The 27,283-nt window shown below is 38.5% G+C and overlaps 1 protein-coding gene across 10 annotated transcripts in view; it reads right to left on the reverse strand.

Annotated features, from left to right (window-relative positions):
- SHANK2 (SH3 and multiple ankyrin repeat domains 2) overlaps positions 1–27,283 on the reverse strand; it is a 365,392-nt gene that overhangs the window by 214,470 nt on the left and 123,639 nt on the right. For 9 of the 10 annotated variants that reach the window (XM_052810983.1, XM_052810982.1, XM_052810981.1 and 6 more), the window contains 2 exons: positions 16,343–16,652; positions 11,695–11,864 (listed from right to left, as the gene is read on the reverse strand). In XM_052810983.1, coding sequence (XP_052666943.1) covers positions 11,695–11,864; positions 16,343–16,652 — 480 coding nt within the window. Of the gene's footprint in view, positions 1–11,694; positions 11,865–16,342; positions 16,653–20,135; positions 20,434–27,283 lie in introns of those variants that run through there. The other variant, XM_052810987.1, reaches the window with a different exon arrangement.

A 27,283-nucleotide genomic window follows, 5' to 3' on the forward strand; every position in this document is an offset into this window, starting at 1 on the left:
AACTCTGTGTCAGTGGAACTGCTGTGATTCAATGGCATTGAACTTGAACTTGATTTGTACTACTGTACAGTAAGATGAAAATCAAACCAATGATAGGCCAAAAAAACCCCCAAAACCCTTGGTGATACTAAAGAGGTGGTAAGAAGTCTCGTTTGACACACCAGGATCTGTAAAACTGCATTTGAAATTAAATGTTTACCTAGTTTTTTATCAATGCAATCCTGAGCTATCTGTGGTATTACTTATAGAGCATGAATATCTATTAACATAGATATTTGACAGAAAAATGTTTTTAAATGTGTCAATTTTAGGCCTTTTAATGTAGTAAATTCAGAGATACAGATTTCATGAACTGCGTATTTACACATCACTGTCAATAAGTACATATTAAGCCCCAGGAAATAGATCCATTAAGGCAAAATCCTCCACCTGGATGGGTCCCAAATGCACAATTTATCAAGCAGCTTTCTGACATATTTGAGAAAACCTATACCTACCCAGCTAGTTATGGGATAATGGGGCACTGACCTTGGAAGACACCAACAACTCTACAGTGACACTTAAGCTGAATAAAAAATTTTTAGCACACCTTTTCTTTTAGTTACCTAACACCTCTTGGTATTGTTAACATAAGCAGAAAATATTTCACCTCTACATTTAAATGCAAGCAAAAATGAAGAAACCAGACCTGTGCTTTATTTGTATTAAAAAAATAATACATAAGTAAAAATATTAATAACTATAAATTTGGGGCATACTTAATGAAAAATATGTTGATAAATTCCAGTTGTTCTTGAAAATGTTTAAAAACTGTGCACATCAACACGCAAAGTCAATCTGATAATTCAATGTTACATAAAACAGAATCCTATTCATTCATCCAATATATATTGGGTATTCATCAGCTTCCGACATATTTTTAGCAATGTAACCTCTGTTCACATAAGAGTAGAGTGCATTTCTCATATATGAGATAAGGAAGTAGGAAAACTTAATTAACAACATATACAGGTATTATAATTATTGTAGGATCCTACTGTACATTGATTTAACTTCAAATCATAAAAGTGAGTGTAGGACTCCAGCCAAAAGAAATTTCAAAATGTGAGACAATGGAAGATTCCTATTGCAAGTAATTTTTTTTTTTTTGAGGAGAGTTTTCAGCACTGAATCTGAGTCCTGATTTCACTCCACAAACTGGCAACATAGGGAGAACAAAAACTACTTAGAGATTGAGAAAGACTTCTCCAATTCGGTATTTTATTAATCTGCCATCAGATCTGCTATTTTGACACTCCAAATTACATGGATATTTCCATCTCCAAAAAGCATTTGCAGTGTAAGAAGGAAGTTGGGTGTTTCACACCCTTAAAGTAATTTCATGTGTCTGTGGTAGTAGCAGCTGATTAGACATCCAAATCAAGATGGGAAAAGAAATTTGCTCTTTAAGTCTATCTGTGAGTGCAAGGCAAAAAGTCATTACTACAGAGCAAAACCAGTCCTGCTTTAGATCATTATTACATGAATTATAAAATACTAGCAATTGCTAATAGCAAGAGCAAAGCAAAAATACACATAGTCCTGCTGGAAGACCTAACATCTATGGAGAAGAGGTAGAAGGGGAAATGAGGCATTGCCAGAATGCAGACAGCCTTCACAGTTCTGGTTCAAGCCTGCCTAGAGATTACATCTACAACCAAAATGACAGTACCTTTGGACTTAGATCAAGGAAAAACATCATTATGGGTGCCAGGAAAGGAAGGGGAAGCCTGACGGAACTGTAAGAGGCGCAAAGATGACACGAGGCAAACGTGGGGTAGCCAGGGATACAGCTGACGTGCAGAGACAGAGACAAATTGTTGGTGACATGGAGGATAAGCACATATGGCCTAATACTCGAAATGTAGAAGATGAGATCTAGATGGCTCTGCACTACCAGAAAACTTGAAATAATCTTTCTAATACATCTCAGGTGGTGCCATCAATAAGAAGTTCTGCAGCAGGAGCCAAAGCCATAATAATCTACATATCTATAAAAACTGGCAACACTTCATGTATTCCAATGAGGGTAACCAGGAACTTACGGGATAAGTCAAAAAATATAATTTCTCTTTTGTACCCATGAATGCTTTTTTTAGAATGAGGCCTTAATTTCTGTCTTTTCCCTCTCTCAGTAGTGCTTAAGAGACACGTTGTAATAGATAATTTGGTACCAGCAAGAGATTTTCTAATCAACATTTTCCCTTCTGAAGGACATAACAATGGTAAATCAAAGGATAACTTTCCCAAAATTAATAATTAAGCGTTATCATTTCAAGTATTTTTTCCTTTTGCTTTTAGTAAAAACAAAAGATGTGGTTGCTATGGCAAGAGAAGGCCAGAGTCTCTTTACACACAACATGAATTACAAAAAGAATCTGATGTTATAAGAGTAAAATTAAGGTTCTAGTAACATCATGAATCCTGGTATATCTTTTCACAATGAAAGTATAGTTTAAAACAAGAAATACGTTCCATTACATGAACAAAACTGCAAATCAAGATTGGACAAATACCAAACAACTGAATAACAGGAAAATATGTATAGGCAGGTGCCAATCAGGATCTTATATTTTAATGTCTTTAAAGTATTATACTTAATATCAGCCAGATTCTGCTTTGCCAAAGTCCAGAGAAAAACACAAGAAAATTATATATAGTGCCAATAAAGCACAGGATGTTTTGTCTCTTGCAACTTCTGTGAGTTTATTGACAATGTATATATTGTAATTAATATAACATACTCAGCTTAATTACTCAATATACTATCAAAAAATCACTTTAATCAAAAAAAACAAAAAAAATTTTATTCTTCCACATTACAGCTTCCTTCATTCTGCCACAATCAAGAAATATATTTTTCCATCAAATGATGGTGCATACTATTTCTAAATTCCTTGTGATACTGAAATTTCAACAAGTGAATTATTCTAGGTATCCTTATTTGCAAAAATGTCGATTAAATTTACAGCCAAATTCAGGCCATTGTCTTTATAGCTGCTACAGGATATATCTGAAATGTCTTTGTAATATCTACAATCAGGTTTTGGTGCTTATATAAACTGCATTCTTCTTTCCTGGGAAAAGAAATAATTATATGGATTAGGAATGACAGATCGTCTTCTGGAGAAAGAAGAACATTTCTACAACCAGGAGAAAAAAGAAAAATTAACAGAATGGCAATAAAGTATAAAGTAAAGTTGAACATCCATTGAAAAATCTAGAAGCTGAACTAGCCTATGCTGTTGTAAGAACTACCAGAGCTAAAAGTAAAAGTTATGTCTGCTAATGAAGAGCAGCTGAAGATTGCAATACTTCTACTTGGATGTGGCATTATGTAAGCTGAAAGCCCTCTACACCTCACAGTAAAAAGCAGAAAATTTCAGCATTTCATTCTTAACCTGAAAGGGACGGTGACAGTGTCCCTTCCATTCAAACCACAGCATGACTATGTTATTCACCTTGAGTCCATTGTTCTGTTACTGGTAATAAATGCCATTTACCTAATGAAATACAAAGGGGTTTCATCTGAATTTTAGCTAAGCAAGGTTCAGTGCAAATCTGAACTCTGGTTCTGTGTCTTGATATAACAATCTTCTGGATTTGCTTTTTTAAAAATAAAGTAGATTTTTAATTTCCAATGGGTAGCAACCTAACTTCTTTCTCTCAGAAATACTTAATATTATAGTTTAGGCTTTTCTCTTGTAGAAATATCTGTTGTCTGATGTAAATTTTCAGAACTATTTGCCTTTTGGAAGCAGAGCTTCCAAATGACAGGTAATCTATGCAAGAACACCTATTTCAATGATAAAAACAATTTTGCTTAAAACAGCCCCTAAAATAGTTACAACTTGAAAAGGTATGTTACTAACCTTGAGTTGTTATGGCAACTTATTTCCTAAGTGTACATATCAACGCAAACAAAAATTCAATGTTTGATTTATTTTTGCATACAACCAGGTAAATCAAAAACAATATTAAGGGACAAGTACTGTGCAGCGACAGCTCTGCATCTGAAGCGCAACTTGACTCAGACTTTACACACCACATAAATGAAGGTCAGCACAAGTCACAACTTAATCTTGCTCTCTCTTAAAGAGAGATATTTTATTAAGACCTGGTTTTAGTTTAAATTTTACTCTATTTCTTTATCTACGCCTACTCGCTCCTGATAGATATCCCTCCCTCCCTGTGATTAATGACGAACAAGATCTGTCTGTTCTGCCTTACGGGCAGACCATTTCTGGCTTTCAAATACCTAATCAAGAGAGACTGACATAACTTGAGATCGGTGCAACTGGACTGGAAAGGAAGTCCTCGTCTATCGCCCTGCTGACAACCACATTAAGGCCTCCAGCATGCAAACAAGTGACTGTGTCCCAGCTGCCACGGAGAAAATGTCTTGTGCAGTCCACGCACAATCTGGAAGGATTGTATCTTGCGTATCTGCAGTTAATGATTTTGTATAATTGACCTGAGCAGTCAGATTCGACTGCGGCTTCACAGACATTTCATTTAGTGGAGAAGAAAATTCAGGAGTTCTTTCCCATCTTGGGCTATGGGTCCTCACAGAGAAACCAAATTCGGGAAATAACATGGACAGAAAATGCACCTCACTTTTTAAACTTACATTTAACTTCCAGTTTTGCCTCCAAAACAAAAGTGTGATCCAACCGCGGCTTCAAGGAGTTTACCTTTCTGTAACCCAAGTGACTCTGCTGGTTTAGCTGAAAAGCTACCTTACCTCCCTGTAATTCAATATTTAATTGTCTGATTTCTCCTAACAGTCCAACTGCCATACCCTGAGCTCACTGCACATCTCCTGGCTGTGTCCCATCAGTCTCTACGGCCACCCGTACTGCAAGCAGGTGGTAAGGCTAAGGAACCTCAGCTTCAGGTTTTGGGTGGATGTCACCAGCCAAAACCACCACGGCCACAATCAGTGTCAGGCTAGATCCTGACTTAAAACAGCTTTTCATCTTTTATCACCACTACTTTCTGAAGAAAGAAACAGTGCAAACAAGCAATGTTCAGGAAAAGGACCTTGGGCTGAGAAGATGGCAGTGACTATGAACAGAGCAAATACTACGTCAAAATCTACAAATACAATAATCTGCACATAATCCTCTAAATCTGAGAAAATATGGCTCAACTGAAATAGAACTGAATGAGCTGTGCTGTTCAAGATTTGGCCCTGTATATTTTTTTTTCTTCCTTTTTTATCTTTGACAACAACTTTCTATGAAGATCATCTTTTCCCTTTTATTTGGGTGTCTCTTAAATAGTTTGGGGAAAGTGCAGGAGAGAGAAAACCAGCATAAAACCAAATTCTTCTGCACTGATTTGAATTTTGGACAGAAATCAAGCATTGGAAAAATCCATCCGTTTGTAACACTGATCACCACCTCTGTTGAGGAAGGTGCGGACAGAGTCAAGTTTGCTCTTCTCCACAGTGATACCCAAACTACGGGTCAGGGGAATGCAGAGTAGGAAGCATTAATCTGAGAAGAGGTCCCAAACCAACTTAGATCTGGAGCCTGTACTATTGTGTCGGGCTATGCTAGTGTGCTCGTATGCCATTCACAGCTCCTCTCGGTCTTCTGGTACCTCCCTGTCTCCCGAATATTTCGGGCCAGTTACTGACTACCTAAGGAAGGCTGCCGTTAAGTAGTCAAGAGCGAAGACGATGGGGATTTGTGGATGCTCGTACGTCCTAATCACTTTCTCGCAGCCTTGACAGCAAAGCGAGCTCTCTTGCTGGAGCGGGAGCAAGTTGTTGTCTTTGTTACAACACTTCCATATATCAGTTTGAAGCACAGCTCTCTCCTGCCCTTCAGATACAAGTAACTTGAAGAAATGAGTTAGGTTGTTATCTGTGATGAGTCATAATTATTTGTTAGGAATTTAGATCAAACCGATCAAGTCAGGAGACAGTACGGAAGCAAAATGGACCAATGAATCTGGGTAAGATTAATATTCCATTTCACGTTAATTTCATCCTTCATATAAAAGAGTAGCAAAACAATGCTTATGCAAACCTCTCAGGTTAAATTTTGTTGCCACACTTTCTCACACAAGGTACAAAATGCTCTTGAAGAAACAAACCAACATTTCTGAGGCTCTTCCGTTTCCAGTATTTTATTTACTAACCTAACAAGCGCAAAAGCCCGGGAGACCAACTTTCCTTCCGCCCACAAGCACTGCCTGTTGGCAATATCTTCAAGCTCAGCAGGGGTTTAATAATCTTTCTTTTTCAAAATGACTTACAAGTAGATTTTGCAAGAAATGAAAATGTTAGAGATATATTTGGATTGCCCTACTGGCTGAGATCGCACTGAAAGAAAAGTAGTGTTGCAAGGGTCAATATTTCTAATGCTGAGAACTACTGACTTTCTGCCTAGAACAGATGCTTGACTCACTACTACTGAATTACTACTGTTTCTCTTACCCTGGAGAACATAGCTGAGAACAGACCTTGGTTGGGGTAAACTCTTTTCAGATGTGCAGACTGTGCCTGCGCAGAAGGCATCTCAGAAGTTTCATGAAAAAGTCTGTTGGAGCATATTTGAGATACTGAAATAACTCCCCATTTTTCTAGATACTAAGCACTAGAAAATTTGTTTCATAGTAAGAGTTAAAGAAACTGAGCATTTTCCAGAGCTAGCCCTGTATTCTGTTTGCCTTCCAGGTGAAAGAGAGGAGATAGTAATATCAGGGCAGGCAACAAAAATAAGAGAGGAAAGTAAAAATTTACAGTTGGAAGCCACCCATGGCCAAACTATACTAGGATCTGGGACCTGAAACCTGAAGAAATAACTAGAAATCACATGGTAAATGGAAACACTGGAATAAAAACACATAGAAAGACAAGAAAAACGAAACTGTGAGCAGGGTGAGACTTCAAAAGTTCTCTAGGTATTCAAAACAGGCTACCATGTGGTTTTTTTCTTTCTAGGTCAGTGAGGGATAATTCATATGCACTTCAGGTATGTTTTAATATAACAGAGATTCTGAAAACAATTTTGATAGTTTTGTTTCCAAGTGACTGGAGATTGTCTGCACCATGGTGATTGGCACCTGGAACTCGTATCTTTCTGACAAGGTGTGCTAGTACAGATGTGAATCACAGGTAACCTTCTTGAGGATGCACAGCTACTTCTGTATTGCTTTAGCTTCGTGACACAGAAAACTGCTAATTCTCCACTCACAAAGAACTCTGGAGCATTGCATTCTCTTCATACATCTGAGTTTTGTTATAAAAGAGGCCACTTGATTTCCAGCGTAACAATTAAATTTAGCAAAGCAAAAGCTGAATAAAGTACATTTTACAGATACTTTATAGATACGTGTGTGTTTGGATTGTGGCAGATTTATTGCTATGGACTTTTAGATATAAAATGAAGAAAGAAACAAAATATGTTAAAAGTGTTTCAGTGAGGAATGAAGCTAGCTCTTCTTCATTTATGTGAAAACATAAGATTAGGGTTGTTCTTGTACAAATAAAGATATCAGATTTATTTTTACAACAGCCATGGCCCTTCTCTCATGAGTGGCAGACACACAAATGATGTCAGTATGTATGACTAACAACTAAAAATAAAACAGATATTTTTGTACAGGCTTCGTAATATCCTATTAATACAAGACCATTTTGTTTGGTTTACATTTCCTTTGAACCTTGCCCATTCACAACTTTCTCTGAGCAGTTTCCTTGTATCATACACAGTGACCTATTGTCACTCATGCACTTCTAGCGGTTTTAGAAAGAAAAAAAATCTGCCTCATCTTCATCTGATGAAAGCCCTTTTCATCAAGAGTTTAGGAATTCATCCCTCTCTGTCACCCTTCTAATTCTACCAAGTTAAAAAAGAAAATCCATAAAAACATTTCCCAGCTAATCCCTTTCTCTAATATGTTGTTCTGGGCTTTTATCCCTGTAATAAATGCCTTGCTACATCTTTACTGTGATTAGTCTCATGGGATGCACATGTGATGAGCATCTCCCCAGGGTCAGACTGAACATGGGTCAGAATCCCGTAGCAAATGCCAATACACGTCTGAATCCCCCCAAACAATCCAAGAAGCCAGTACTTTAGCATCAATGTTTTATACAGAACAGTGCAGCTACCAAGTTGGCAGAGGAGAGGGGCTAGGACAAAGCTTTTTTATTTCTGAAATGTGACGCTAAGGTGTTTCCAAAGTGAGAAAAAATTGAATTCCATGTGGTTTAATGTTGTTTCATTTCCTCCAAGCACTGCACACAGTGAGTCGCTAAACCCCAAACAGGCATGTGTACCCCCAGAAAATCAAAACCTCGGTGCTGACTGGATCACGGTCTGGCTAAGCAAGCCTCTAAAAGACAGAAAATATATCCAGTACCAAGTGGAATTTCTGCTCAGAAAGAGGAAAAAAAAGCAGGACCTCCTTACAGCCAGGGGTTCTGGCACTTGCACAGCACGTAAAAAGTATTGAGGATTGTAAGAGCTCTACTGCCTGTGCTTTTGGATGATGGAGAGGGAGCCTATCGATCTCTCACATTGGAGTAATTTTTTTTATTCTGTATAAATAATTACATCTTGACTGGAACAGGGACGCGAATCCAGATTTAACTGGACCTGGATTTTTGTCACACATGCTGAGTTTGAATGGCTTCCTCAACATTGTTACACAACTGAGACATTTTTAAAGCATCACTGTCTTTTTACCTGGACTCTTTGTTCTTTACATGACCTTGTTGTGTTCACTCTGACATACTTTTTGTGACTACTGAGGAACCATTGACATGGTAACACAAAATACGATTTGATCTTTTTCTGGAAGTTTTTCCTTTGATTAGCAATGGGAGTCTGTGATACGGTGTTCCAGCCTTGCCGTGCAAACGGTCTTAAATTACGCTTCACAAGATTTCATTCTAAGTAGTAACACTGACAATCCCTATGTACACTTTCACTTTCTCTAAACTTTTTCTAAAAGCAGACTGACATGTACAGAAAACTCACTGGACTTTACTGCGTCAAAGTTCTATAAAATGCTCTAAAACATGTGTGCCTGCAAATGCTAGGCCTCTCCCAGATTTTAATTCAACGTGCAAATCATATACTTGAAGCTGAAAAAATAATCCCTGCAGAGATGATTTGATGTTGGATGGGCATGTCCCCCTTTTTCTAACAGTAATAATTAATTTATAGTCAGTTTCAGCAAATATACAGTTTCCCCATAAATAAAGATTCAAAATTCACAGACCAGACACAATCTCATTTTCTATTTCAGCATTCTGACATTCATTGGTTAGTGTCCCCCACAAAAATCACTGGTCTCAAGTTTAGATCATACTATTGCAAGAAGATTTGAAAAGTGGACTAATTTCTTCTTGCATTGTTTTCCAGTTACTGTCATAATAACTTAGAACCACAGGCTCCTGAACTAATTTTTTAAAAATAATAAACTCTTCATTGAAATTTAAATCCCTTATTCTTGGGATATTTTTGAATATAATAGTCTCAAATACTAATGTAAACAAGCAGCCAGATAACGAATGCCTCTCCAAAATTCAGCATCCCAAGCGACCTATTGCACTGTTTTCTCTTTTGCCAGGGAACACATTTTCTGTCTTGTCTTTCTCCAGAACTGCCTGGCTTTATTCTGGCAACAAGAATCTATGTTGCTCTCACATTCTCTATGTAAACAAAAATATTGCTACATCTTTAAATCCAACAAGTCAATTGAACGCAACTGTGTACAACGTTTCCCAAAGAACAGATGATGGTGCTCAACCATACTCACTCTTTATCTGTTGGCACCTCCTAGATCTCTGTAAACACACTCAGTGTAGAAAGTTATTTAGTACCACTCATGACGCCCAAAATTTCATCCTTTGTAGGTACTGGCAATTATGAATAGTGTTGTTAAATTTTCTGAGATTATGAATAAGCAAAGAGTTCTGGGGTGTGCTTAAGGCTTGCTTTTTTTAACTTCTTTTTTTCCACTACATGCAACATTCTTTTCTTTTTCTTGTAATTGACCAACAAGCATCTTTCTCAAGTGGTTTTTTCCTCCACCCTTCCAGTGAGAACTCCATACAGAAGACCCCAGGCCTTCAAATTTTAACCCAAGAGCCAGTATTCTTTTGTAAAGGTATGAAAAGATCACATTTCCTTTTAATTTGCTTTACATTTTTGCATGAAAGTTACTCATAATGTAGCTTTACCTCTCTCTAGATTGTACCCATTCTTCTGACACTTGAAAGCTTTTGTGAAGGGCTTTTATGCATTACTTCTCTTGCATTTATTTTATTTTATTTCATATTTGGCATTCCCAAGAAATTCTATAACCTCAGAGCTTTGCTTGCCTTCTATTAATTTTACTCTAGCCTAGATAACTTCCATTAATTGGGAACTTTTATAATGTTTTATGAAGTGTTCATATAGGCTCTTCCAAAAGTTCTCGTGCACTATTTTCTTTAGATCATAACCATTGCTTCCTACCTGATCAGGGCATAACCTCCCAGAACTGCAAAATTATCTTCTCAGCCCTACAGACATCACCAGCTCTCCTAAGTTTAACCTTCCGCCTTCATCCTTGCATTTAAAATGAATCTTGCATATGTTTTATCTTTAAGTGCAGCATTCTTCAGATTTCTGTTCTACACCTTCTGAAGGCTTGAGTTAACAAAAATTATTAAACCCACAAATGCTTCAGAATCAGCCACATCCAAAAATAAAAATACAAGAATACCTTCTAATGGCCCCTGATTTTTTTCCAACTACTGTTTGCAGGCTCAAGGGAGGAGATATTTGAAGTTTTCCTTTGTAAGATAAGTAGTTTCAGTTGCAAGGAAATTTTCACCTGCTTAACACTTTTATTTAGGACACTGAATTTATTCCCTTTTATTTGATTTCCGTAACTGGTATTTGGTTTGTATGGATTGAGCAGAAAGTCTTTTTATTCCGTGACCAGTTTTACCTGGATGTGCAAAACCACAGCTGAAACTGCATAACAATGCACCCTTAGGAAGGTCAATCTTGTAAACTACATTGCCCACTTTCTCAGCTGCACCTGGGCGTACTTACTGTCTTCAAAGTAATAACACAAAGTTGGCCTTGATTTTAACATATTCTTAGTTGGGAAGTGCACCAGTGGACAGAAATTATACACGCACCGCCACACTTCCTCCCCAAAATATTTACAGTAGGTTCTACCTACCTACTTATCCTGTCTCACGAGGGGACTTTTCCTACTTAAGCAATAAATTGTTCCTTGAGGAAAGGGCTTGAAACAGGCTTGACCTTGTCCCTGGTTCCCTCCTGAGCTGCTTAGATAGCTGACATGTTTACAACCTTTTAAAGCCCTGGAGTTGTCTTTCTATAATGACTACAGAAGCAAATTACGTGCTCTGTGTGAAAGATAATGCTGCTATTACTGCATGTATTTCTGAATTCTAGCAGTACTTTGAAGTCACTTAACAGTTAAAATGGTAGCTAAGTATGCATTGGTTACAAAATACATCTAGGAGTAAAATACCCCGTAAAGAAACAAATGCATAAAAGCACTTCTACTGAGCAGATATTTTTTTCCCCCTGAAATAGAAGAGAATTTTAAAATAAAATTTCCATCTAGCAGAAGAAAACGTTTAGTCAAAATTAATTACATACTCACCTTTGACTCTATCTCCTTTGTGCAGATGAATTTCCCCTTCTCCTTGAGGTTGATATGGCTTTACGACAATAAAAAGTCTTCCAGGTACAGCACTGTAAAGCTTGCGTTTTGGACCCTGATAATCCAAGGCAGACAGAGTATCCTTGTTGGCACTAGGATTGTAAATGGCACTGGAAATTGAAATTAAAAAACATTAACTGGTTATTTAAAATAACCCTCACATTAGCAGGATTAAATTAAGAGTGAATAACATAATTGTCTTCCAGTAATACACCTAACCCTGCATAAAAAATACATGTTTTTCATCCTAAACACATGCTTGTAATGGTTGAAATCTTTCAACATGAAACATGATCAATATCCACCTGGCCATGATGGCCTAGAAAAGAAAACACGTAACGCTAAAGTGTTTAGTTTTTCTGCAAATTAAACTTGCACATTCACAGACCTTGATGAAGCTTAAAATTTATAGGCAAATCATACATTACAAGCATCACAATTTGTCAGAAAGGCTTTAAAACATCTGTATTTACAATTATTGGTAGGAATGGGTATCTTTGTAATATTGTAACGTTAACTGACAACTGAATTATTAACTGAAAGGACTGAATAATCAAGTTACTTTGTCACTCCAAGGCCTGGAGCTAAATTTTAGATCTCCTCAAAGCATGGTTCTTATGGCTAACATATTCTCCAGAAGATCATTTCTGACTGCTGGCAATCCATAGCTCTCCTAATGACTTCAGAGTGGTATGCCCAGGTAAGTCATAGGTCATCAAACAACACACAATCTACTTATGGTGTATAAAGAAGAAATTATTGAAAGCTAGTGAATGATACATAAGATCATTATTAAACCTCTGGAAAAATGAGTGAACTGTCAAAAATATAACATGAGAAACAGGCAAATATTAAAGAGGGTGGGAAACCTATAGGAGATATCGTAATAAACTTGTAATACGCTACTATTCAACCTCAAAAAAAAAACCCAACATAAAAGCTTGAGGTCTTACACAGAAAGTCTAGAAACAGAAAATACTCGTGAGAAAGAAGAATATTCATAAAGATTCATAGGAAAAAGATAGGGTACCAAAGGAAGAAGAATTATTTAATGGTGATCTAGCATTGTAACACTCCGCTTACTTTCTTGTAAGGAGAAAGAAAAGATCTCAAACTGCTATAAGCAAAACGAAATACGAAGGCTGGAGTTTAGTGTTTCTTCACCCTTTTTTTTTAACCAATCTCCTACCAAAATAGGAGTCAATAAGGCTCTCAATATAGGTAAAGAAGTTGTCTGGTAAAAAAACAACCATAGTGGATCTTTCATATCAGGAACACTTCCATTTTTCTGCAGTAACTTTGTTACTGTTTGGAATAGCATCCCCCTTTCCCCTCATTGTTCTGTTCTTCTATTACTGTGAACAGGTGCTACTAAAGATAAGCCGTACTTAAGAGTTTAAAAGTGAGCTCTGGTTGCATGTCTGTGATGGAGTTTGCAACCTCAGCCAGCTCTCACAGTTGTTTAAAGAAAGACCAGAAAAGATGATGTTTGGGTTTCAGTTCTTTTGCTCCAATCCTTTTTGCTTATAAGTAAAGAAACAGTCAGCACCATAAAAAAATCCGGACCTATAAACTTGCTACACATCCAATTTCCACCTGGCTCAAGCTGTATTTTCTGCCTAGTGTAGTAGCAGCCAGGTAGCAGCTGTTCACAAAGTTATAGCCCAGCATCTTCTGGAACTCCTATCGCAGAAGATACATTGATTTTCTCTCTTACTGAAAGAGGAGGGGGAAATGGCACATTTAACCTTTGCACTGAATGCATCATTGCTCTTGAGACAGGCTTACTAATGGAAATCAGGGCTGCAAACAGGATAGATGACTTCTTCAAAAAAGATCTTTTCTCTCCCTCCTTGTCCCCAGCTTGGGCTGCCAGCCCAGCAAGTCTCATGCTATGAAGGAGCAGGAGGAGGATGCAGAGATTTCAGAAGACGTGTGGACATGTTTCCCTCTCACCCAGAAGAAAGTGGCCACCCTTGATGGCTCAGCCCTGACTGAGGCTGTGCTGGCACCTCCTTTCGCTAATCACCGTGGGCCAAATTCCACAGGAAGGCTGCCAGTTCCCCTGCCTCCCCCAGCCTTCCTCCAAAACCAGTCTGGGGTGAAAAGCAGCAGTCTCACAAGAAGATAATCACCTGAGCCACACAGGCTGTAAAGATCACATGAAGCCCTTCCAGCATCACCTTCCAGCCCCTTTCCACAATGCAAACCCCACAAACCTCATTAACCCTTTGTCATACCCTACCCTTCCCCATTAACCCACCCCTTCTGGCTGCTTCTGCTCCAGAACCCAATCTACTGCTATGTCAAAAAGGGCTTTTTCATCTAAGGGGAGCAACAGCTTCGTTGTGAATGTATTATTTGCAAATAATAAGCAGAGAGAGCAACAATTCCCACATTTAGCTGACAGTAAGTAGGTGGTCATACAGTTAAACAAAATCTGTGAGGAAAGTGTCATGTAAGGTGCCATTCGTGACTGCAAAATGGGCCTGTGGCAAGAAAAGGCATTGCTTGCAGGAAAAATTACAAACAAAATCCTTTTAGTTGTCTTTAAATTTAGAGAGCCTCCAGCTCTCTTCTCAGTACTTGCATGTACTCTGGACATCTCTGAAACAAGTCCTGATGGTACTTCCGAAACCCTGCAGCTGGGTAGCAGTTTAAGTAGCTGTGATACTGTGAAAGATGATGTCTTTCACTAAGAGAAAGACCAAAATTTTATTTCCACAAAATTTCAGGCATTAAATTAGTTTCCACTATCATTTGTGCTAGTTTTCAAAATCACGTGCTTTCAGAAAGGGAAGAGGAAAGTGGCTGAATAAAGTCAAAGCAAATAAATGTTTGCTTATTCAAAAAACCCTTTTAATCGTTCCCCCTGTCTCAAAGGTTTGTTTATACTTCAAGAATTTGGAAGTGCGTTATCCCAGGAATATTGATGAAAAGGCATTTCTTACCCCTTCCAGCTAAAATAATCACTTACTCTAAGGTAAAATCTCCCACTGGTGGCATCAGCAGTATCCAGTGGAATACGAGAACACTCATTCTCTGAAAAGCACCTCACAGCCATCTCCTCGCCTAAGCGAAGCCTCATTACAGACAACCTGGTTTTAAGCCAATACGGGTCTCTGTGAGGAAGTGTCACCCAAATTACAACCAAATGAGGTTTTGCTATTATTGTAACATACAACAAGGTAAGATGAGTTTGCTCTACTGCATGAAACTGCTGGCATAAAAAATTTGCATCCTGTTCCTTCCAGTGATTCTTACATTTCAGACAACTTTTTTTTACACTGTGCCGTATTTCCACTCTCCAGCAGTATTGTTACTGCCATGAATAGTGCTTGTCAGTTTGGGTGCCTACAGCCAAGGAGAGAAGAATGTGCATGGTAACAGGTGACAGCTTCAACAACATGACATTTTGTTTTACTGACTTGAAAACTCAAGTAAAGATCCATTACACCTACAAAGGGCAAAGAGAAACCAACAGTTGCATTTCTTAACAATGCTCACGTCCTTTTCTACTCTGCACAGCGGATGGGTTTTGCTATTAGGAAACAGGACAGACAAAGCCTGATATTTTAAATGACCATTGAATTAAATGGGTTTGGTCAAAACATTTAAGCTCTAATTCTCTCCATCGCTACTCAGCTCTGCCTCCCTTAATTTTTGCAGCCCTGCACTTTAACCCCTCATCCTGGTGCAGCTCCATCGCTTGGACACTTGACAGATGCAGTTCCCGAGTCCTCCTCAAAGCGAAGCTGTAATCGCCTATTCACAGGGCAGTGGCTTCACAAAGCCGAAGTCCCCATTTGTGATCAAAACTTAGACACGATCCTCTGTTTTATTATATTACTTACAATACCTACATCACTCTAATTAGTCAGGATTTGCTCTCCAGTGGGACATAGCTGCAGGATATTTGCAGAGAGTGCCTGCTAAATCACATTTGTAATTCAAGAGGAAAGGAAAAGCAGTAAAGTCATAGGGAATGCAAAACCTGGCAGCGAAGATAATCATGGAAGAAGCCCACAACATCTACCACCACCACCTCAAGAAGCCTCTTTTGCTCTAGGCCAGCCTCCTACACAGCCCCACTTATTCCCCCCAGCTGTTCCCCCTATTTTACTCTTTGGTTCGGCACACATCTACAGAAGGGGGAACTTAAACATCTCTGCTCCATCACCCATAAGCAGCTCCAACATAGGTTTCAGGCATGACCAGTAGTTTCATGAAGGGATCAAGTATCTCAGAAACATTTTACTTTTCTGTTAAATGCAATCATTATTTCAAGTGTTAAAAGATCTTGAGAACTAGCACCTTGACTTGGAGTTGCAAACTCAACAGTCACTGCTGAGCTTTGCTGAACTTTAAAGCCTGCCTGGCTGCTGGAGCTCCGTGAGGAAACAGCTGGCTTTGACTGGAGCTTCCAGTTAAAACATTCACACCTGGACATGTTCCACTGTGCTGAGATTTTATTACCTATATATTATATAGAGTGCAAAAGGGGCATATAAATAACAAAAAAGAACATAGCAGTCCAGCATGATGACGATAGGGATATCTCATGCTGTGCAAATAGTCAAAAAGTCACCTGATGTGCCTGTGCTGCTGCCGTTTGGCATCCTCCCCCAGCCTGTTCAGGGATGGCGACCGGCTCCGGGAGGATGGAGTGTAACTCCCCACAGTTTTTACAGTTCCATTAGGATTATTCTGCATCTGTTGAAGTAGATGAGGTGAAAGGCTGCGGTGTGAAGAAGCAGAGGAGGAGGCTGACCACTCAGGGAGGTTGTTGATGTTCAGATTGTTGTCACTGTTGGAACGAAGCAAGATCCGAGGTGCTGCTAAGGTGCTTGGGGGTCTCCGCCTTCTGTTTGAATAGGTCGGAGCCTCTCTAAAGGGCACTGTGTAAAGAAAGACATCCAGGGTAATCTCAGATGATTTCACCATTCATATGTGTTTACCACCCCATAAAAAGATTTAGCAACATATGGCATTGTTTCTTCTGCCGAGACAGAAACTGTACCTTGCCTGCATCACTAATCGAATTCATTATCTTTAAAACATCATTAAAACCGAAAACAACTGGGCAACGTTAACCTATTTATTGCCTTTAATAAACAGTTAGGCAACACCGGCGGCATGAGTCTGCTAACAGTCTGAACTATGGCCTGGGAAACGGGAAACACCTCATTATTGTCAATATTGAGTCTCAAAAAGTTCATATTCATGCTATCTTGTCATATTCAATCAGAAAGCCACGGAAGAGGGCTGATCGGCAGAATTTTTGATGTGTGACTTCTAACTTCCTTCTCCATTGGCAACCAAACTGGGAGAATTTTGTTCCATTGCAAGTTCAGGCCTAACCTGAAGTCTGCAGTGTTAACAGTCACCTTATCCCCATCTTCCAGGTTAAAAATTGAGGACATAGGTTCTTCTCCTGGCAGAACTCTATTACATCGCTATAATCCCTAGGTATTCCTCTCTTTCTAATCTAGGCATTTCTACTGCATCTATTACTATTGTATATAGAACATATCACCCGAGGGTAATGCACTCACTTCGTCACGTGCTGTGTCCCAAAGAGAACATCACTGTACCCAAAGGCTGCGATATACTACTTAATGAAACAGTCATAACAGAAAACAAAAGCAAGGGCAATAAAAATGTAATACAAACCAGAGGGCCCATCCTTTCATCAGTTATTGGTACAGTGCTGCAGTCATACGAGAATTTGTACAAGCAGACGCTACATTTTCCAGATCTCCTTTTCTCACTATAGTGGGTCAGTTAGTTCCAAGTGCAACTCAAAAGGCAAATTTCCTAATAAAAGGCACCCAGCTATCACTAGATGTGATGGGATTTCCTACCCATATTATAAGGTAATAAAGGATCCGACCCCGAAAACTCACACTTGCCTTGGTCCCCATTCATGCAACTACTCTCATTAATTTCAGTGGAACTCATGGGGTCGCAGGATTTGATCCAAAGTGCACATATTTACACCTGAAAAGTCACAGGAGTATAACTAACAAAAGGCAGCCAGGCATTATTCTGAGGACTTTATTGAGCTGTTGTAATTTTCAAAAAATCATATTTCAGTTGGGAAAGAAGCCCCACAAAATATCATCCTACATGTCTAAAGTGCCAGTAAATGCCATTTATAAAGTGCCAGAAATGTCTACACATTCAATACCCTTCAAAAACACACAAAACCCTGAATAAGAACGTCTGTCATACTGTGCAAGTAAATAAATTCACATAAATATGAATATACATAGGAATCAATCTGTCCTGCCTTGAAATACAGCCTTTAATTGAGAGAACACAGCAAAATTTAAGGTTTCAGAGCAAAACTGAAAGCATATTTATAACATAAAGATGGAACTGCTAGTAAAAAAAGGGTTTATATAATTTTCACCAGAATCGGTTTATGATTAACTGCGATTCTGGATATTTTAAAATAACATCCTATTTCTAATGAGCTGAAACTTTCTACGGTAAATAGCTCAACGACACCAGAACAACCACAGAAGAGAACAATGTGCAGAGAGAGAAAGGTCTTTAAATTCATTTCCATCGTATTTCATTTGAAACAAGGCTGAAATAAGGGAAGTAGTCTTTAAAAGCTGTTAAAGGGGATAAAGCATAGAAGTCCAATATTTATGCTAGAAACTGTCTAATTTTCAGAATATTCCAAGTTTTTTCATATTTCATATTTTTTTAAGGTTTCACAGCAGCAGAGTATGTCACTGAAAGCACCTTGGTGCTTTAAATGTCACGGTAAAAGCCCCAGTTAGTACTAACTTAAAGAAAACTCACAGCACTTATTTCCAAAATTGATCTATACAGATCCTCTAGATTGATGTATGTGACATAGACGTGTCCTTTGTGCTTTCCTGTATTTTTGCCATTCGAATACGGCTCTAGAAATTATTTCATTGAAGACAGGGACCTTTCCCAGGTACAATAAAGCAGAATAGCTACTGTAATCATTCCGGTAAAGGAGAAAGCACACAAAACTGAATATAGGGAATGTTTTGCACATACAGGTTTGCTACCTGAAGGTCTAATGCTGTTCCCTTAGGGTCACCAAAGTTTGTCTTGGACTTCAGTAAAAATTGGATCTGACCCTTAGATTTTAATTTTTCATGACCTTAAAGAGGTAACGCTCAAAGCAGACTGCCGAGCCTTCCAGCCACAGACTGATAAAGCTGAATATTGCCAACATTTGGGGGATGTTTACTGTAACTTTTGAGAGGTTGGTGGGATATCTCCTGGCAGGAGTGGGAGGGAGCACGAGGGGCACGGTGCTCAGGCACGGCAACAGGACGGACGGAGAACTGCTGAGCACGTTTATACCGACAGATTTTAGAAAACACAAAACTGGCACATTCATTCCTACTAAGAAATGGGGTATGTTTTGTATGTATACACGCTCTCCAGGTACCAGATTAAATTAATTCTTTTGCCCTTACATACCTTAGAAGGATTTGACATGACCATTTAGGAGTTAGCTTTTGCTTTGCTATTAATGTTCTATTCTTAAGCAGAGAACTACAAGCAAAATTAGCCTTTACTACAGAAAATAAACGGGAAAGGGGACAACTAATTACACCAATTGACGCATGTCTAACACAAATCTTTTATAGAAAGAGTTAAAAATAAGCATTTCCGTGCCTAAAGTGATTAATATTCCACCCAACTGTTTCTTTTCCCCAGCAATCTGCAAACTGTAAGTGGGTGGATATTTTTTTAGCTGCTTCTTATAGGCATTATTTATATTATTTTCACAATAAAAAAATAACTACAACACAAAATGATGAAATGCAAATCTCCACGCTTTAACCCCTGTTGGACATTGTTTTTCCCTAATATTTCACCATGTTCAGAACTGTAAGTATAACTGTTGCAAAACTTGTTTGGGAAAAACACTTCATAAAAAATGACACAAAAAATGTCTGAACTAATTTCATGCCCCTAAAGTTTAAAATTATCATCCCTAAAATCATACCTGAAAGTACCATTTAATCCTTCCTCCAGCTCTCAGAATTCTATTCCTGGCATTTCATACATCTGAAGGGGCAATTCAACACCATTCACTGACAAAAATTCACCTAGGAAATTCCTTACATGTCTTCAAATGCATTTCTTAGGGAACACACACATTTTTATAACTACTTGACTCTTCAGAGAAAAACCTAAAATGAATAAAGTCACACCCAGCCTTAATAATCAGCTACCTAAATGGACTGTCTAACACAAAATAATTTTGAAAAAGAAATTGCAGGAATTGATTAATTATAGAGTCACTAAGCCAGTCATATTAAATGTACACAAGAAAACACCGGTCTGAAACATCAAAGTGTTCTGCTTTCATTGCTTACCTTCTTTCTTTGTGAAGGCATTTAACAAAGACTTCATTTTCCCTTTTTACTTTAGCAGCAATCCCCTCATTATATAACCTTTGCTAGGAAGAAAGAGGCAAAAAAAAAACCCCCTAAAAATAAAATAATAAAGCTACCCAATTTCTATGTGTTCAGGCTGCCTGCACCCTGACATAAGCAGCAGGTTTCTGGGCACTGTGTAATTGCGAGCATAGCTGGGCAAGCAGTACCCAGCGTTCTGGTGACAAAGCCCACCCCACATTCTGTCTGTCAGCTGGGAGCCAACTGTGCATAGACTGGAGCTGCTCAAAAAAAAAAAAAATCTTGCTATCTTTCACAGCATTAGTCATGTGAACACCACCGCCACAGCCTTGCAGACGATAGATACCCTTGCTTTCGCGAGCGCTGCATTTGTGCAGGAGCGAAAGCCGGGGCTGAGGGAGGTGCGGGCGGCCGGAGCTCCGAGGGGGCCAAAAATTCATATATACGAAGGGCAGGGGGGAGCGAGGTGTGAAAAGGTACTTCGCAGTGGCGCTCCGCAGGCTGCAACTGGGGAAAGGAAAACCTCGACAGAGATGAGAGCTGCTGCAGAAGTGCATTTAGCTTTTAAACTTGCACAGCTGACTCTGTGCGCAGAGGCTTTTTGCTATTTATTTGCTTTCTGCTGTTTATTTGCTTTTCGCTATTTATTTGCTTTTCGCTATTTATTTGCTTTTCGCTATTTATTTGCTTGCTTACTGCAATGCTCCAAAGAGCCAATTTGAAGAAAAGTACAAATCACACCAAGCTTCACACAATGACTACTTTAAGAATGGAGACAAAACTGGCACTAAACAGAATATCTTAACATGGCCTATATTCCAGTCTGAAACAGATGAGATACAAGCACACTTATTTTCCACTCCCCTTCCACGGCGCTGGAATAAACCAGAATTTCTTTTTGCACAGGATAAAAATAAGAAAATTTGACCAAGCCGCTTTGCTAAATTCAGTGCAGATGCCAGAAAATAAATGATGTAGATCATTGCACTTTTTAAAGTACTAATTCTGAAAAAAAATTCTATAGATAGCTATGCCAGCCAGTGCAAACATTCTCCTAGAGGAAGAGCAAATTACTGAAATGGGCAGATAGGAAGCAAGGGGGAGGTGCTAACAATCACAAAAATTTTAGGCATAACTAGTTAAATGTAAGATATAAAGATTCCAAAGGACAGGAAATTCACTGTTTAAAAAAAAGATTAACCTATTAAAAAATTGCCTTCAAATAGTATCAACTATATTAACAGTTAATAAATATTTATTCCATTTCAGACATCTCTGCTGATCACTAATGCATCTATTTTGAAAATTGGGTCTTTTTCTTACTGAGAAAACTGGTTCAAGACAGAAGATAAATGACTTAAATGAATTTAACCTCTGTATGCATAATTATCTCATATGTACTGTAACGTTGAAAAGAATTAGTAAGCATAAATAAATTGAATAGTTTAAACTAAACATTGCAGTGTTTACATAGTTATTAATTTAAAAAGAAAGGAACATTTCTCTTAATTATATAATTTTACACTTTGGTTCAATTTATTTTTAAAAGCGACTATTTTTAGGAGGTGGAAATCTTACCAGAGGAAATGTCGGACACAGCACATGTACATCATTAAATGTCTTTATTTGACAGGAAGAATTTTCTTCTTAACTTTGAAAAGATGCAAAGCTTTCTAAAGAATAACTTTGACCTGTTATTTGCTAACTTATAAATATGTGCATGCATTAACTCCCCCGAAGAATCAATACCGTTTCCAGAACAAGAACTGCTACACCAGAACAACCGTGCCAGTAATTTGAATTACGAGCTTCTGCGCGTTACTTTTTCTAATATCTTCATTCAAGTCCCCTGGTTATATTTGGAGCTACAAATGACAAAGGAACCATAATTATTAATAATATTTTACATTTCCATACTGTTTTCTAACTAAACTTAGCCAACAGTATGCGAGGGCTCGTGAATTCTGCATGAAAACCTCAGTATCTGGTAGTACTCCTGCTTCGATAGCCAAATGGAGACCAACAGAAGCGAGTTTTATGGTGGTTGCTCCTGAAATGCTCAGGAAAGAGACTGTAATCTTAATTTTTGCTTCCTGATGGGGCTGAGGTAGTCCTTTGAAAAAGTTGGGCAAGTGCTTGCTGGGGATCCTTACTTTTAGCAATCGCATGATAACCTACGGGCTGTGCCGCTGCATGGTTGTCCATTGACAATACAGAGCATAGATCGATCCCCATATACTTCAAGAGGAGAATTACCTGTCGTGCCCACAGGAAAAGAAGAAAATCACTGCCTCCCTATGCTCAGTTCTGTGCTTTAATAAGCATACCACCAGTCACAGAAAATTACATCCAGGCTATGAGCATTAACTGTCTCCAAAGGGATGGGATCTCAGCGTTGCTCATGTTCCTCTAAGCCGAACATCCTGGGCGTTTTACTGAGAAGGTGACACTGGTGTAGAAACCCGGGAGCTGAATCCTCAGACTGCCTTTTCCTTTATGTGGGTGTCAGTGTTTCAGAGTAATGATAGCCTAAGTACCTAATCACAGCAGTTAGGCGATGAAAGGGTTAACTCAATTGTGTTCATTCGTGTCCGTTCATATACAGTAATATAAAAACAGACAGGCAACTGTCGTCAATCAAAATCAATCCCAGGAGGTGTTTTTATTAGATTTTTGCCGGAGCTGTAGCATTTCATCATCTAGAGGTTTCTAATCAGTGTTATAAAAACATAAAAAATATTAAAGTCACCTGAAATTATTGAGTTTTGTGGAAATCGTGGGAAGTCCTTCTGATCTACACTATCAGATATATCACCTGATGAGTGACCATTTTATTCCATTTAACTGTCTGCCTTTTCCCCAACACAGGAAATATAATTTCTTCCTACATGGCAGAGCCTACTGCAATAAACACTATTGTACAATTGGAAAATATGACAGTCAAAGAAATCAGTGAACTATTTGCAGCTGCAGTTTCTGGTTTTTTCCAATTTTCACTAACAGCTTATTAGAATTTGTTTATTTTAACTGAAGTCCCCAAATCTGTGGTGTTGGGAAGTTAAAAAAGAAAATATTCCAGCAGCTTCCACCTTTTCCTGAAAGATTTTCTGCCTCACAATGGTAGTCTTGGTATTATTAGCTCAGGACAAAAACCTAATAATTTGACTATGCTAGCACGCAACAACTATATAACCCACAAACCATTAGCATCCATAATCTAAAAATCATGAAGAACCATACAAATAGAGGTGAGGTAAGCCCTAATTTCCATACTTATTCTGTAGGTGCTCAGGAAAATGCATGTGAGCTCTGCATGGGGACGTCTCTGAGAAGAAAAGGCCCCCTTAAAGAGGAATCAAAACATGGGCTCTTAAGTTAATTTTGATTAGCATTTTTTTGCACATTTGTAACATCAGGCTCCCAAATTTTATAGGTATTTCAGTCCATAGCTCCCATTAGAAATCTATGGAAAATCAGTGACTTACATACCCTTGAGGATCTACTTTTAGGCACTTAAATGCCTTTAGAAAAAGCAAAAAATTATCTGACCGAACATGCTCTTGCTTAATCGCCTCCCCAACACACCTCTAAGACCAAGGGCTTCCCAGATGATGGTAGAACACAGTTATGATTGCCTTTATTCTTTTTTGATTTTGTCCATTTTGGAGTTCTTGCCAGAAAAAATCCCTTTAACTTGTATACACGTCTAGGTTTTTGTTAAAAATACAGTTCTGAGCATGTATAAATGCATTTCTCTCCACTATAAAATAGGCTTCCCGTATGCTAAGCCACCAAATGGAGAGTTAGACAAGAAAAGACAGATTCAAATATAGACTGTAAAGTACAAAAAGACTCCTAAAAAAAAAAAAAACCAAACCCAACCCAAAAAAACTCTGGGTTGGTACAGTGCTTCTAGATTACTTACTTATTCCAGAAAGCCACAAGGTGGTCAGGAACACAGGCAGTGGTGACAGATTCGGAAGGAATCCACCTCAGAGGAACAACTAAACCTATTTTCTAAAGCAAAGGGGTTTTTTTTATTATTTTTCTGAAAAATTCTGGGGAGTTTGCTCAGGAACATGCAGTTAAACCAGCACTGAGAGAGAAGGAGCTGAGCCCACTCAAACAATGCTCGAAGAGCCCAGCCTCAGCCGACCTAACATTAGTATCTCTCTCGCCACCGTTAGTATCTTTTTACCACCCACCCAGCTACTCGTGGTATCAGTCAGCTCTTGTTAGTAGCCTTCGGGCAATCAGTCCAAGTTTGAAGGGTAGAATGGGGGCAGGAGACTGTGTGGAGGAAAGGACAGCAGCAGGATGGCTCAGGAACAGATGGCAAGAGTTATCAATTAGAAAGAAAAACCAAAAAATAGCAGTGCAAGTTACACAGCCATGTGCCAGACGTCCCTTCCGTCACCTGGCATTTCTGCTACATTGCCGTCCCCAAACTTTGCTCTATGTGACAAGGGCTAGCCTCACTCTGCTCTCACCAGGAACTGACTACGTTCACAGAACTTGCTTAGAAAAACACCAACGAGGAGTTGGAAAGGCTCTCGGATATCCAGCAAAAGCCAGAGCTGTGCGGATGGCTTAATTAGAAGTGATTTTTTGCGTGGTGGAGTGAACTGGCCACTGCTAGGCTCTCCAATTCTGCAGAAAACACTTTACTGAATTCCTGTTATTAGAAGTATTTTAATAACTAAGCATGTGAGGTGTCTAGATTTGTGGGTACATTTCAAAGGAATTTTAACAGTTGATGAATATACAGGTGCCATATAAATGAGCTTAAAATCATGGGAAATGAAAATCAATCCCTCTTTCTTGCCATACTCACATGATTATAAATAAGCCTTCACTAAGATTACAGCAGTAATGCAAGAATAACATTCAAAGATCTGCATGCTTGTGCAGAAGGGAGACATGTTCACCTTATGGCTTTACTTTCAGATGCTTACACAATATCAAGAAGATACAGAGAATCTTCTGCTTAGACTACATTTAAAAATTGCTAAGTATTGCTTAAAACTTGTTACATGTCAGAACAAATGTCTGAAATCTCTTTGATAGGTTAGAAGATAATAGGTTTAGAAATTATGCTCCAAAAGAGCTTGACTATCATGGGGTTTCCCTTTTTTAAAAAAAATTTACCGGGCTCAATGTGGCAATACCCACAAACAGCTGCAGCTCTGACTGCAGCAATACGGATACACAGATTAGAATTTACCTGAGAACTGAAATAAAACCTCCGTCCCCAAGGATGAGAGGCTCCTTTGTAGCCTGCAATTGCGTGAGGAATCTGGGTCAGGGGTGCAGGCAGAAGCGGAACAATGGAAGGTTAAAAGGTGGGAAAATGAAACCCTCCTATTTCAGCGAAAGGCTGGAAGTGGGGAGGAAACAATGGCCAATAATGAGCGAGATGTCTTGCAAGTCGCAGCTTGAAGAGAGAGAAAAGCAAATGCAATGAGAGAAAGCTACAAGAGCTGAAGGAGAGTTTTAAAGCGTGATTGAAATTTATCAGCAATGTCGAAGAAAGCAGCCTATTTGAATAAAATATGTATGCCTCACTTTCATTCTAACAGGTATACTCCTATAATGAAAGAGCAACTCATCCAAATAAGAACCTGTATTTTACATAGCTCTGTTTCTGCAGAGTATTCTCCCTCAGCCAGAGGTGGGGAACGGGAAGGCCAGCTCTGACAAAGCTTTCTCAAGGTTTTACGCTCCCGGAGCACCCAGAGCCCCTCATTTCCATTATGCATGTTTGGGTTGAAAGTAACATCTAATCTTACTCTGAATAATACAAATAACTACAGTAAATGTTTGTATCTACCTTTTAGACATTTGTGCACCCAGATAACAAATAGTTTTCTCTGCTGGTTGTGAAGACAAGGAAAAAGAAAATCTTTTAAAAAGTAAATAGCTATTGTGAACCATTTCAAAAAAGGCAATGGGCGATCTGCAGTAGATAAAACATGGAACTACTTGTTTTAATTGACCTCTTTAAATATGGACTGGGCTCATTTCAAGGTCTGTTTTCATCAGCAAGTAGAACTCATCCGGAATTGTTCATCTTTATACAGCAGTGGACTATTAGCAACCAGCTACTTAGAAGTGTCGTTGAAGCAAGAGATTAACAACTTGTACGGTGTCTGGACAGAAAGATCTATTTAGCTCAGAATATCAGCTTGAAATGAAAGCATTCAAGTGTGAACCCCTGAAGCTGCATTCTTTCACCTCCAACAATACGACAGAAAATACAAATCAAATATAATTATATCTCACTACAAATTCTTATGCTCTTTAAACAAGCTGGTGAAAGGACGGTGCAATTTTCTCCGCTAATAATACACTGGGAAATCGAGTCCTGATGCAGAACCACACAGAACCACTGAATTACAGAACAAATTAATTCAGTTCTTTGCATTATGTATACATTAAGTTGGGGAAAATATCATTTAACATCAGGGGGCTGTGCATATCCCAACCCACATAGTTTATGCTGAAAAAATAATAATAATAAATATGCGGTGTCATTCAGAGAGAGGAGATTTTCATGGCTGGTAGCTCCTGCAAACAAAGATGCCTGATTCTTCTTTTAATGTCTGACACTGATGGGCCTTGGATGCAGTATACAAATTTGTGGGTTGTAGTCTGATGTTGCAGAGGAGAACAAAGACAAATGAAACTACACAAGATGCTTAGAAAAACAAATGTACCAATATTGGATTGCATGCTGTTTCTGCGTTCTGGTGTTGTACAGAAAACAATCTAATTTTGCTTTTGTGTAACTCTCCTCCTACCAAAAGCTCTCAACGAATTCCTTAAATCATTATGTTGTTCCAGGCTTTATTCAGTGATTTGATTTCACTGCTTTAATCTAAGTGTGAACCTCTTTAGTAAATAGTGGGACAAAGCATCTGTGCTTCCAAAAGTGTTGGTGGATCATGTCAGTTTTATTTAGAATAACACCATTTTCATAACTGAAAAGTGTATCTTGCTCTCAATGGGGGGAAAAAAAAAAGATTGGACTCTCGTAGAAGTTACAAAATACATAACTAGCCAAAGTGGTCAAATGGTGTGCCAGAGGCACGTGCATTATGCTAGTA

The sequence above is a fragment of the Harpia harpyja genome, chromosome 16 (genome assembly GCF_026419915.1).
Source record: "Harpia harpyja isolate bHarHar1 chromosome 16, bHarHar1 primary haplotype, whole genome shotgun sequence".
Classification (NCBI taxonomy): Eukaryota; Metazoa; Chordata; class Aves; order Accipitriformes; family Accipitridae; genus Harpia; species Harpia harpyja.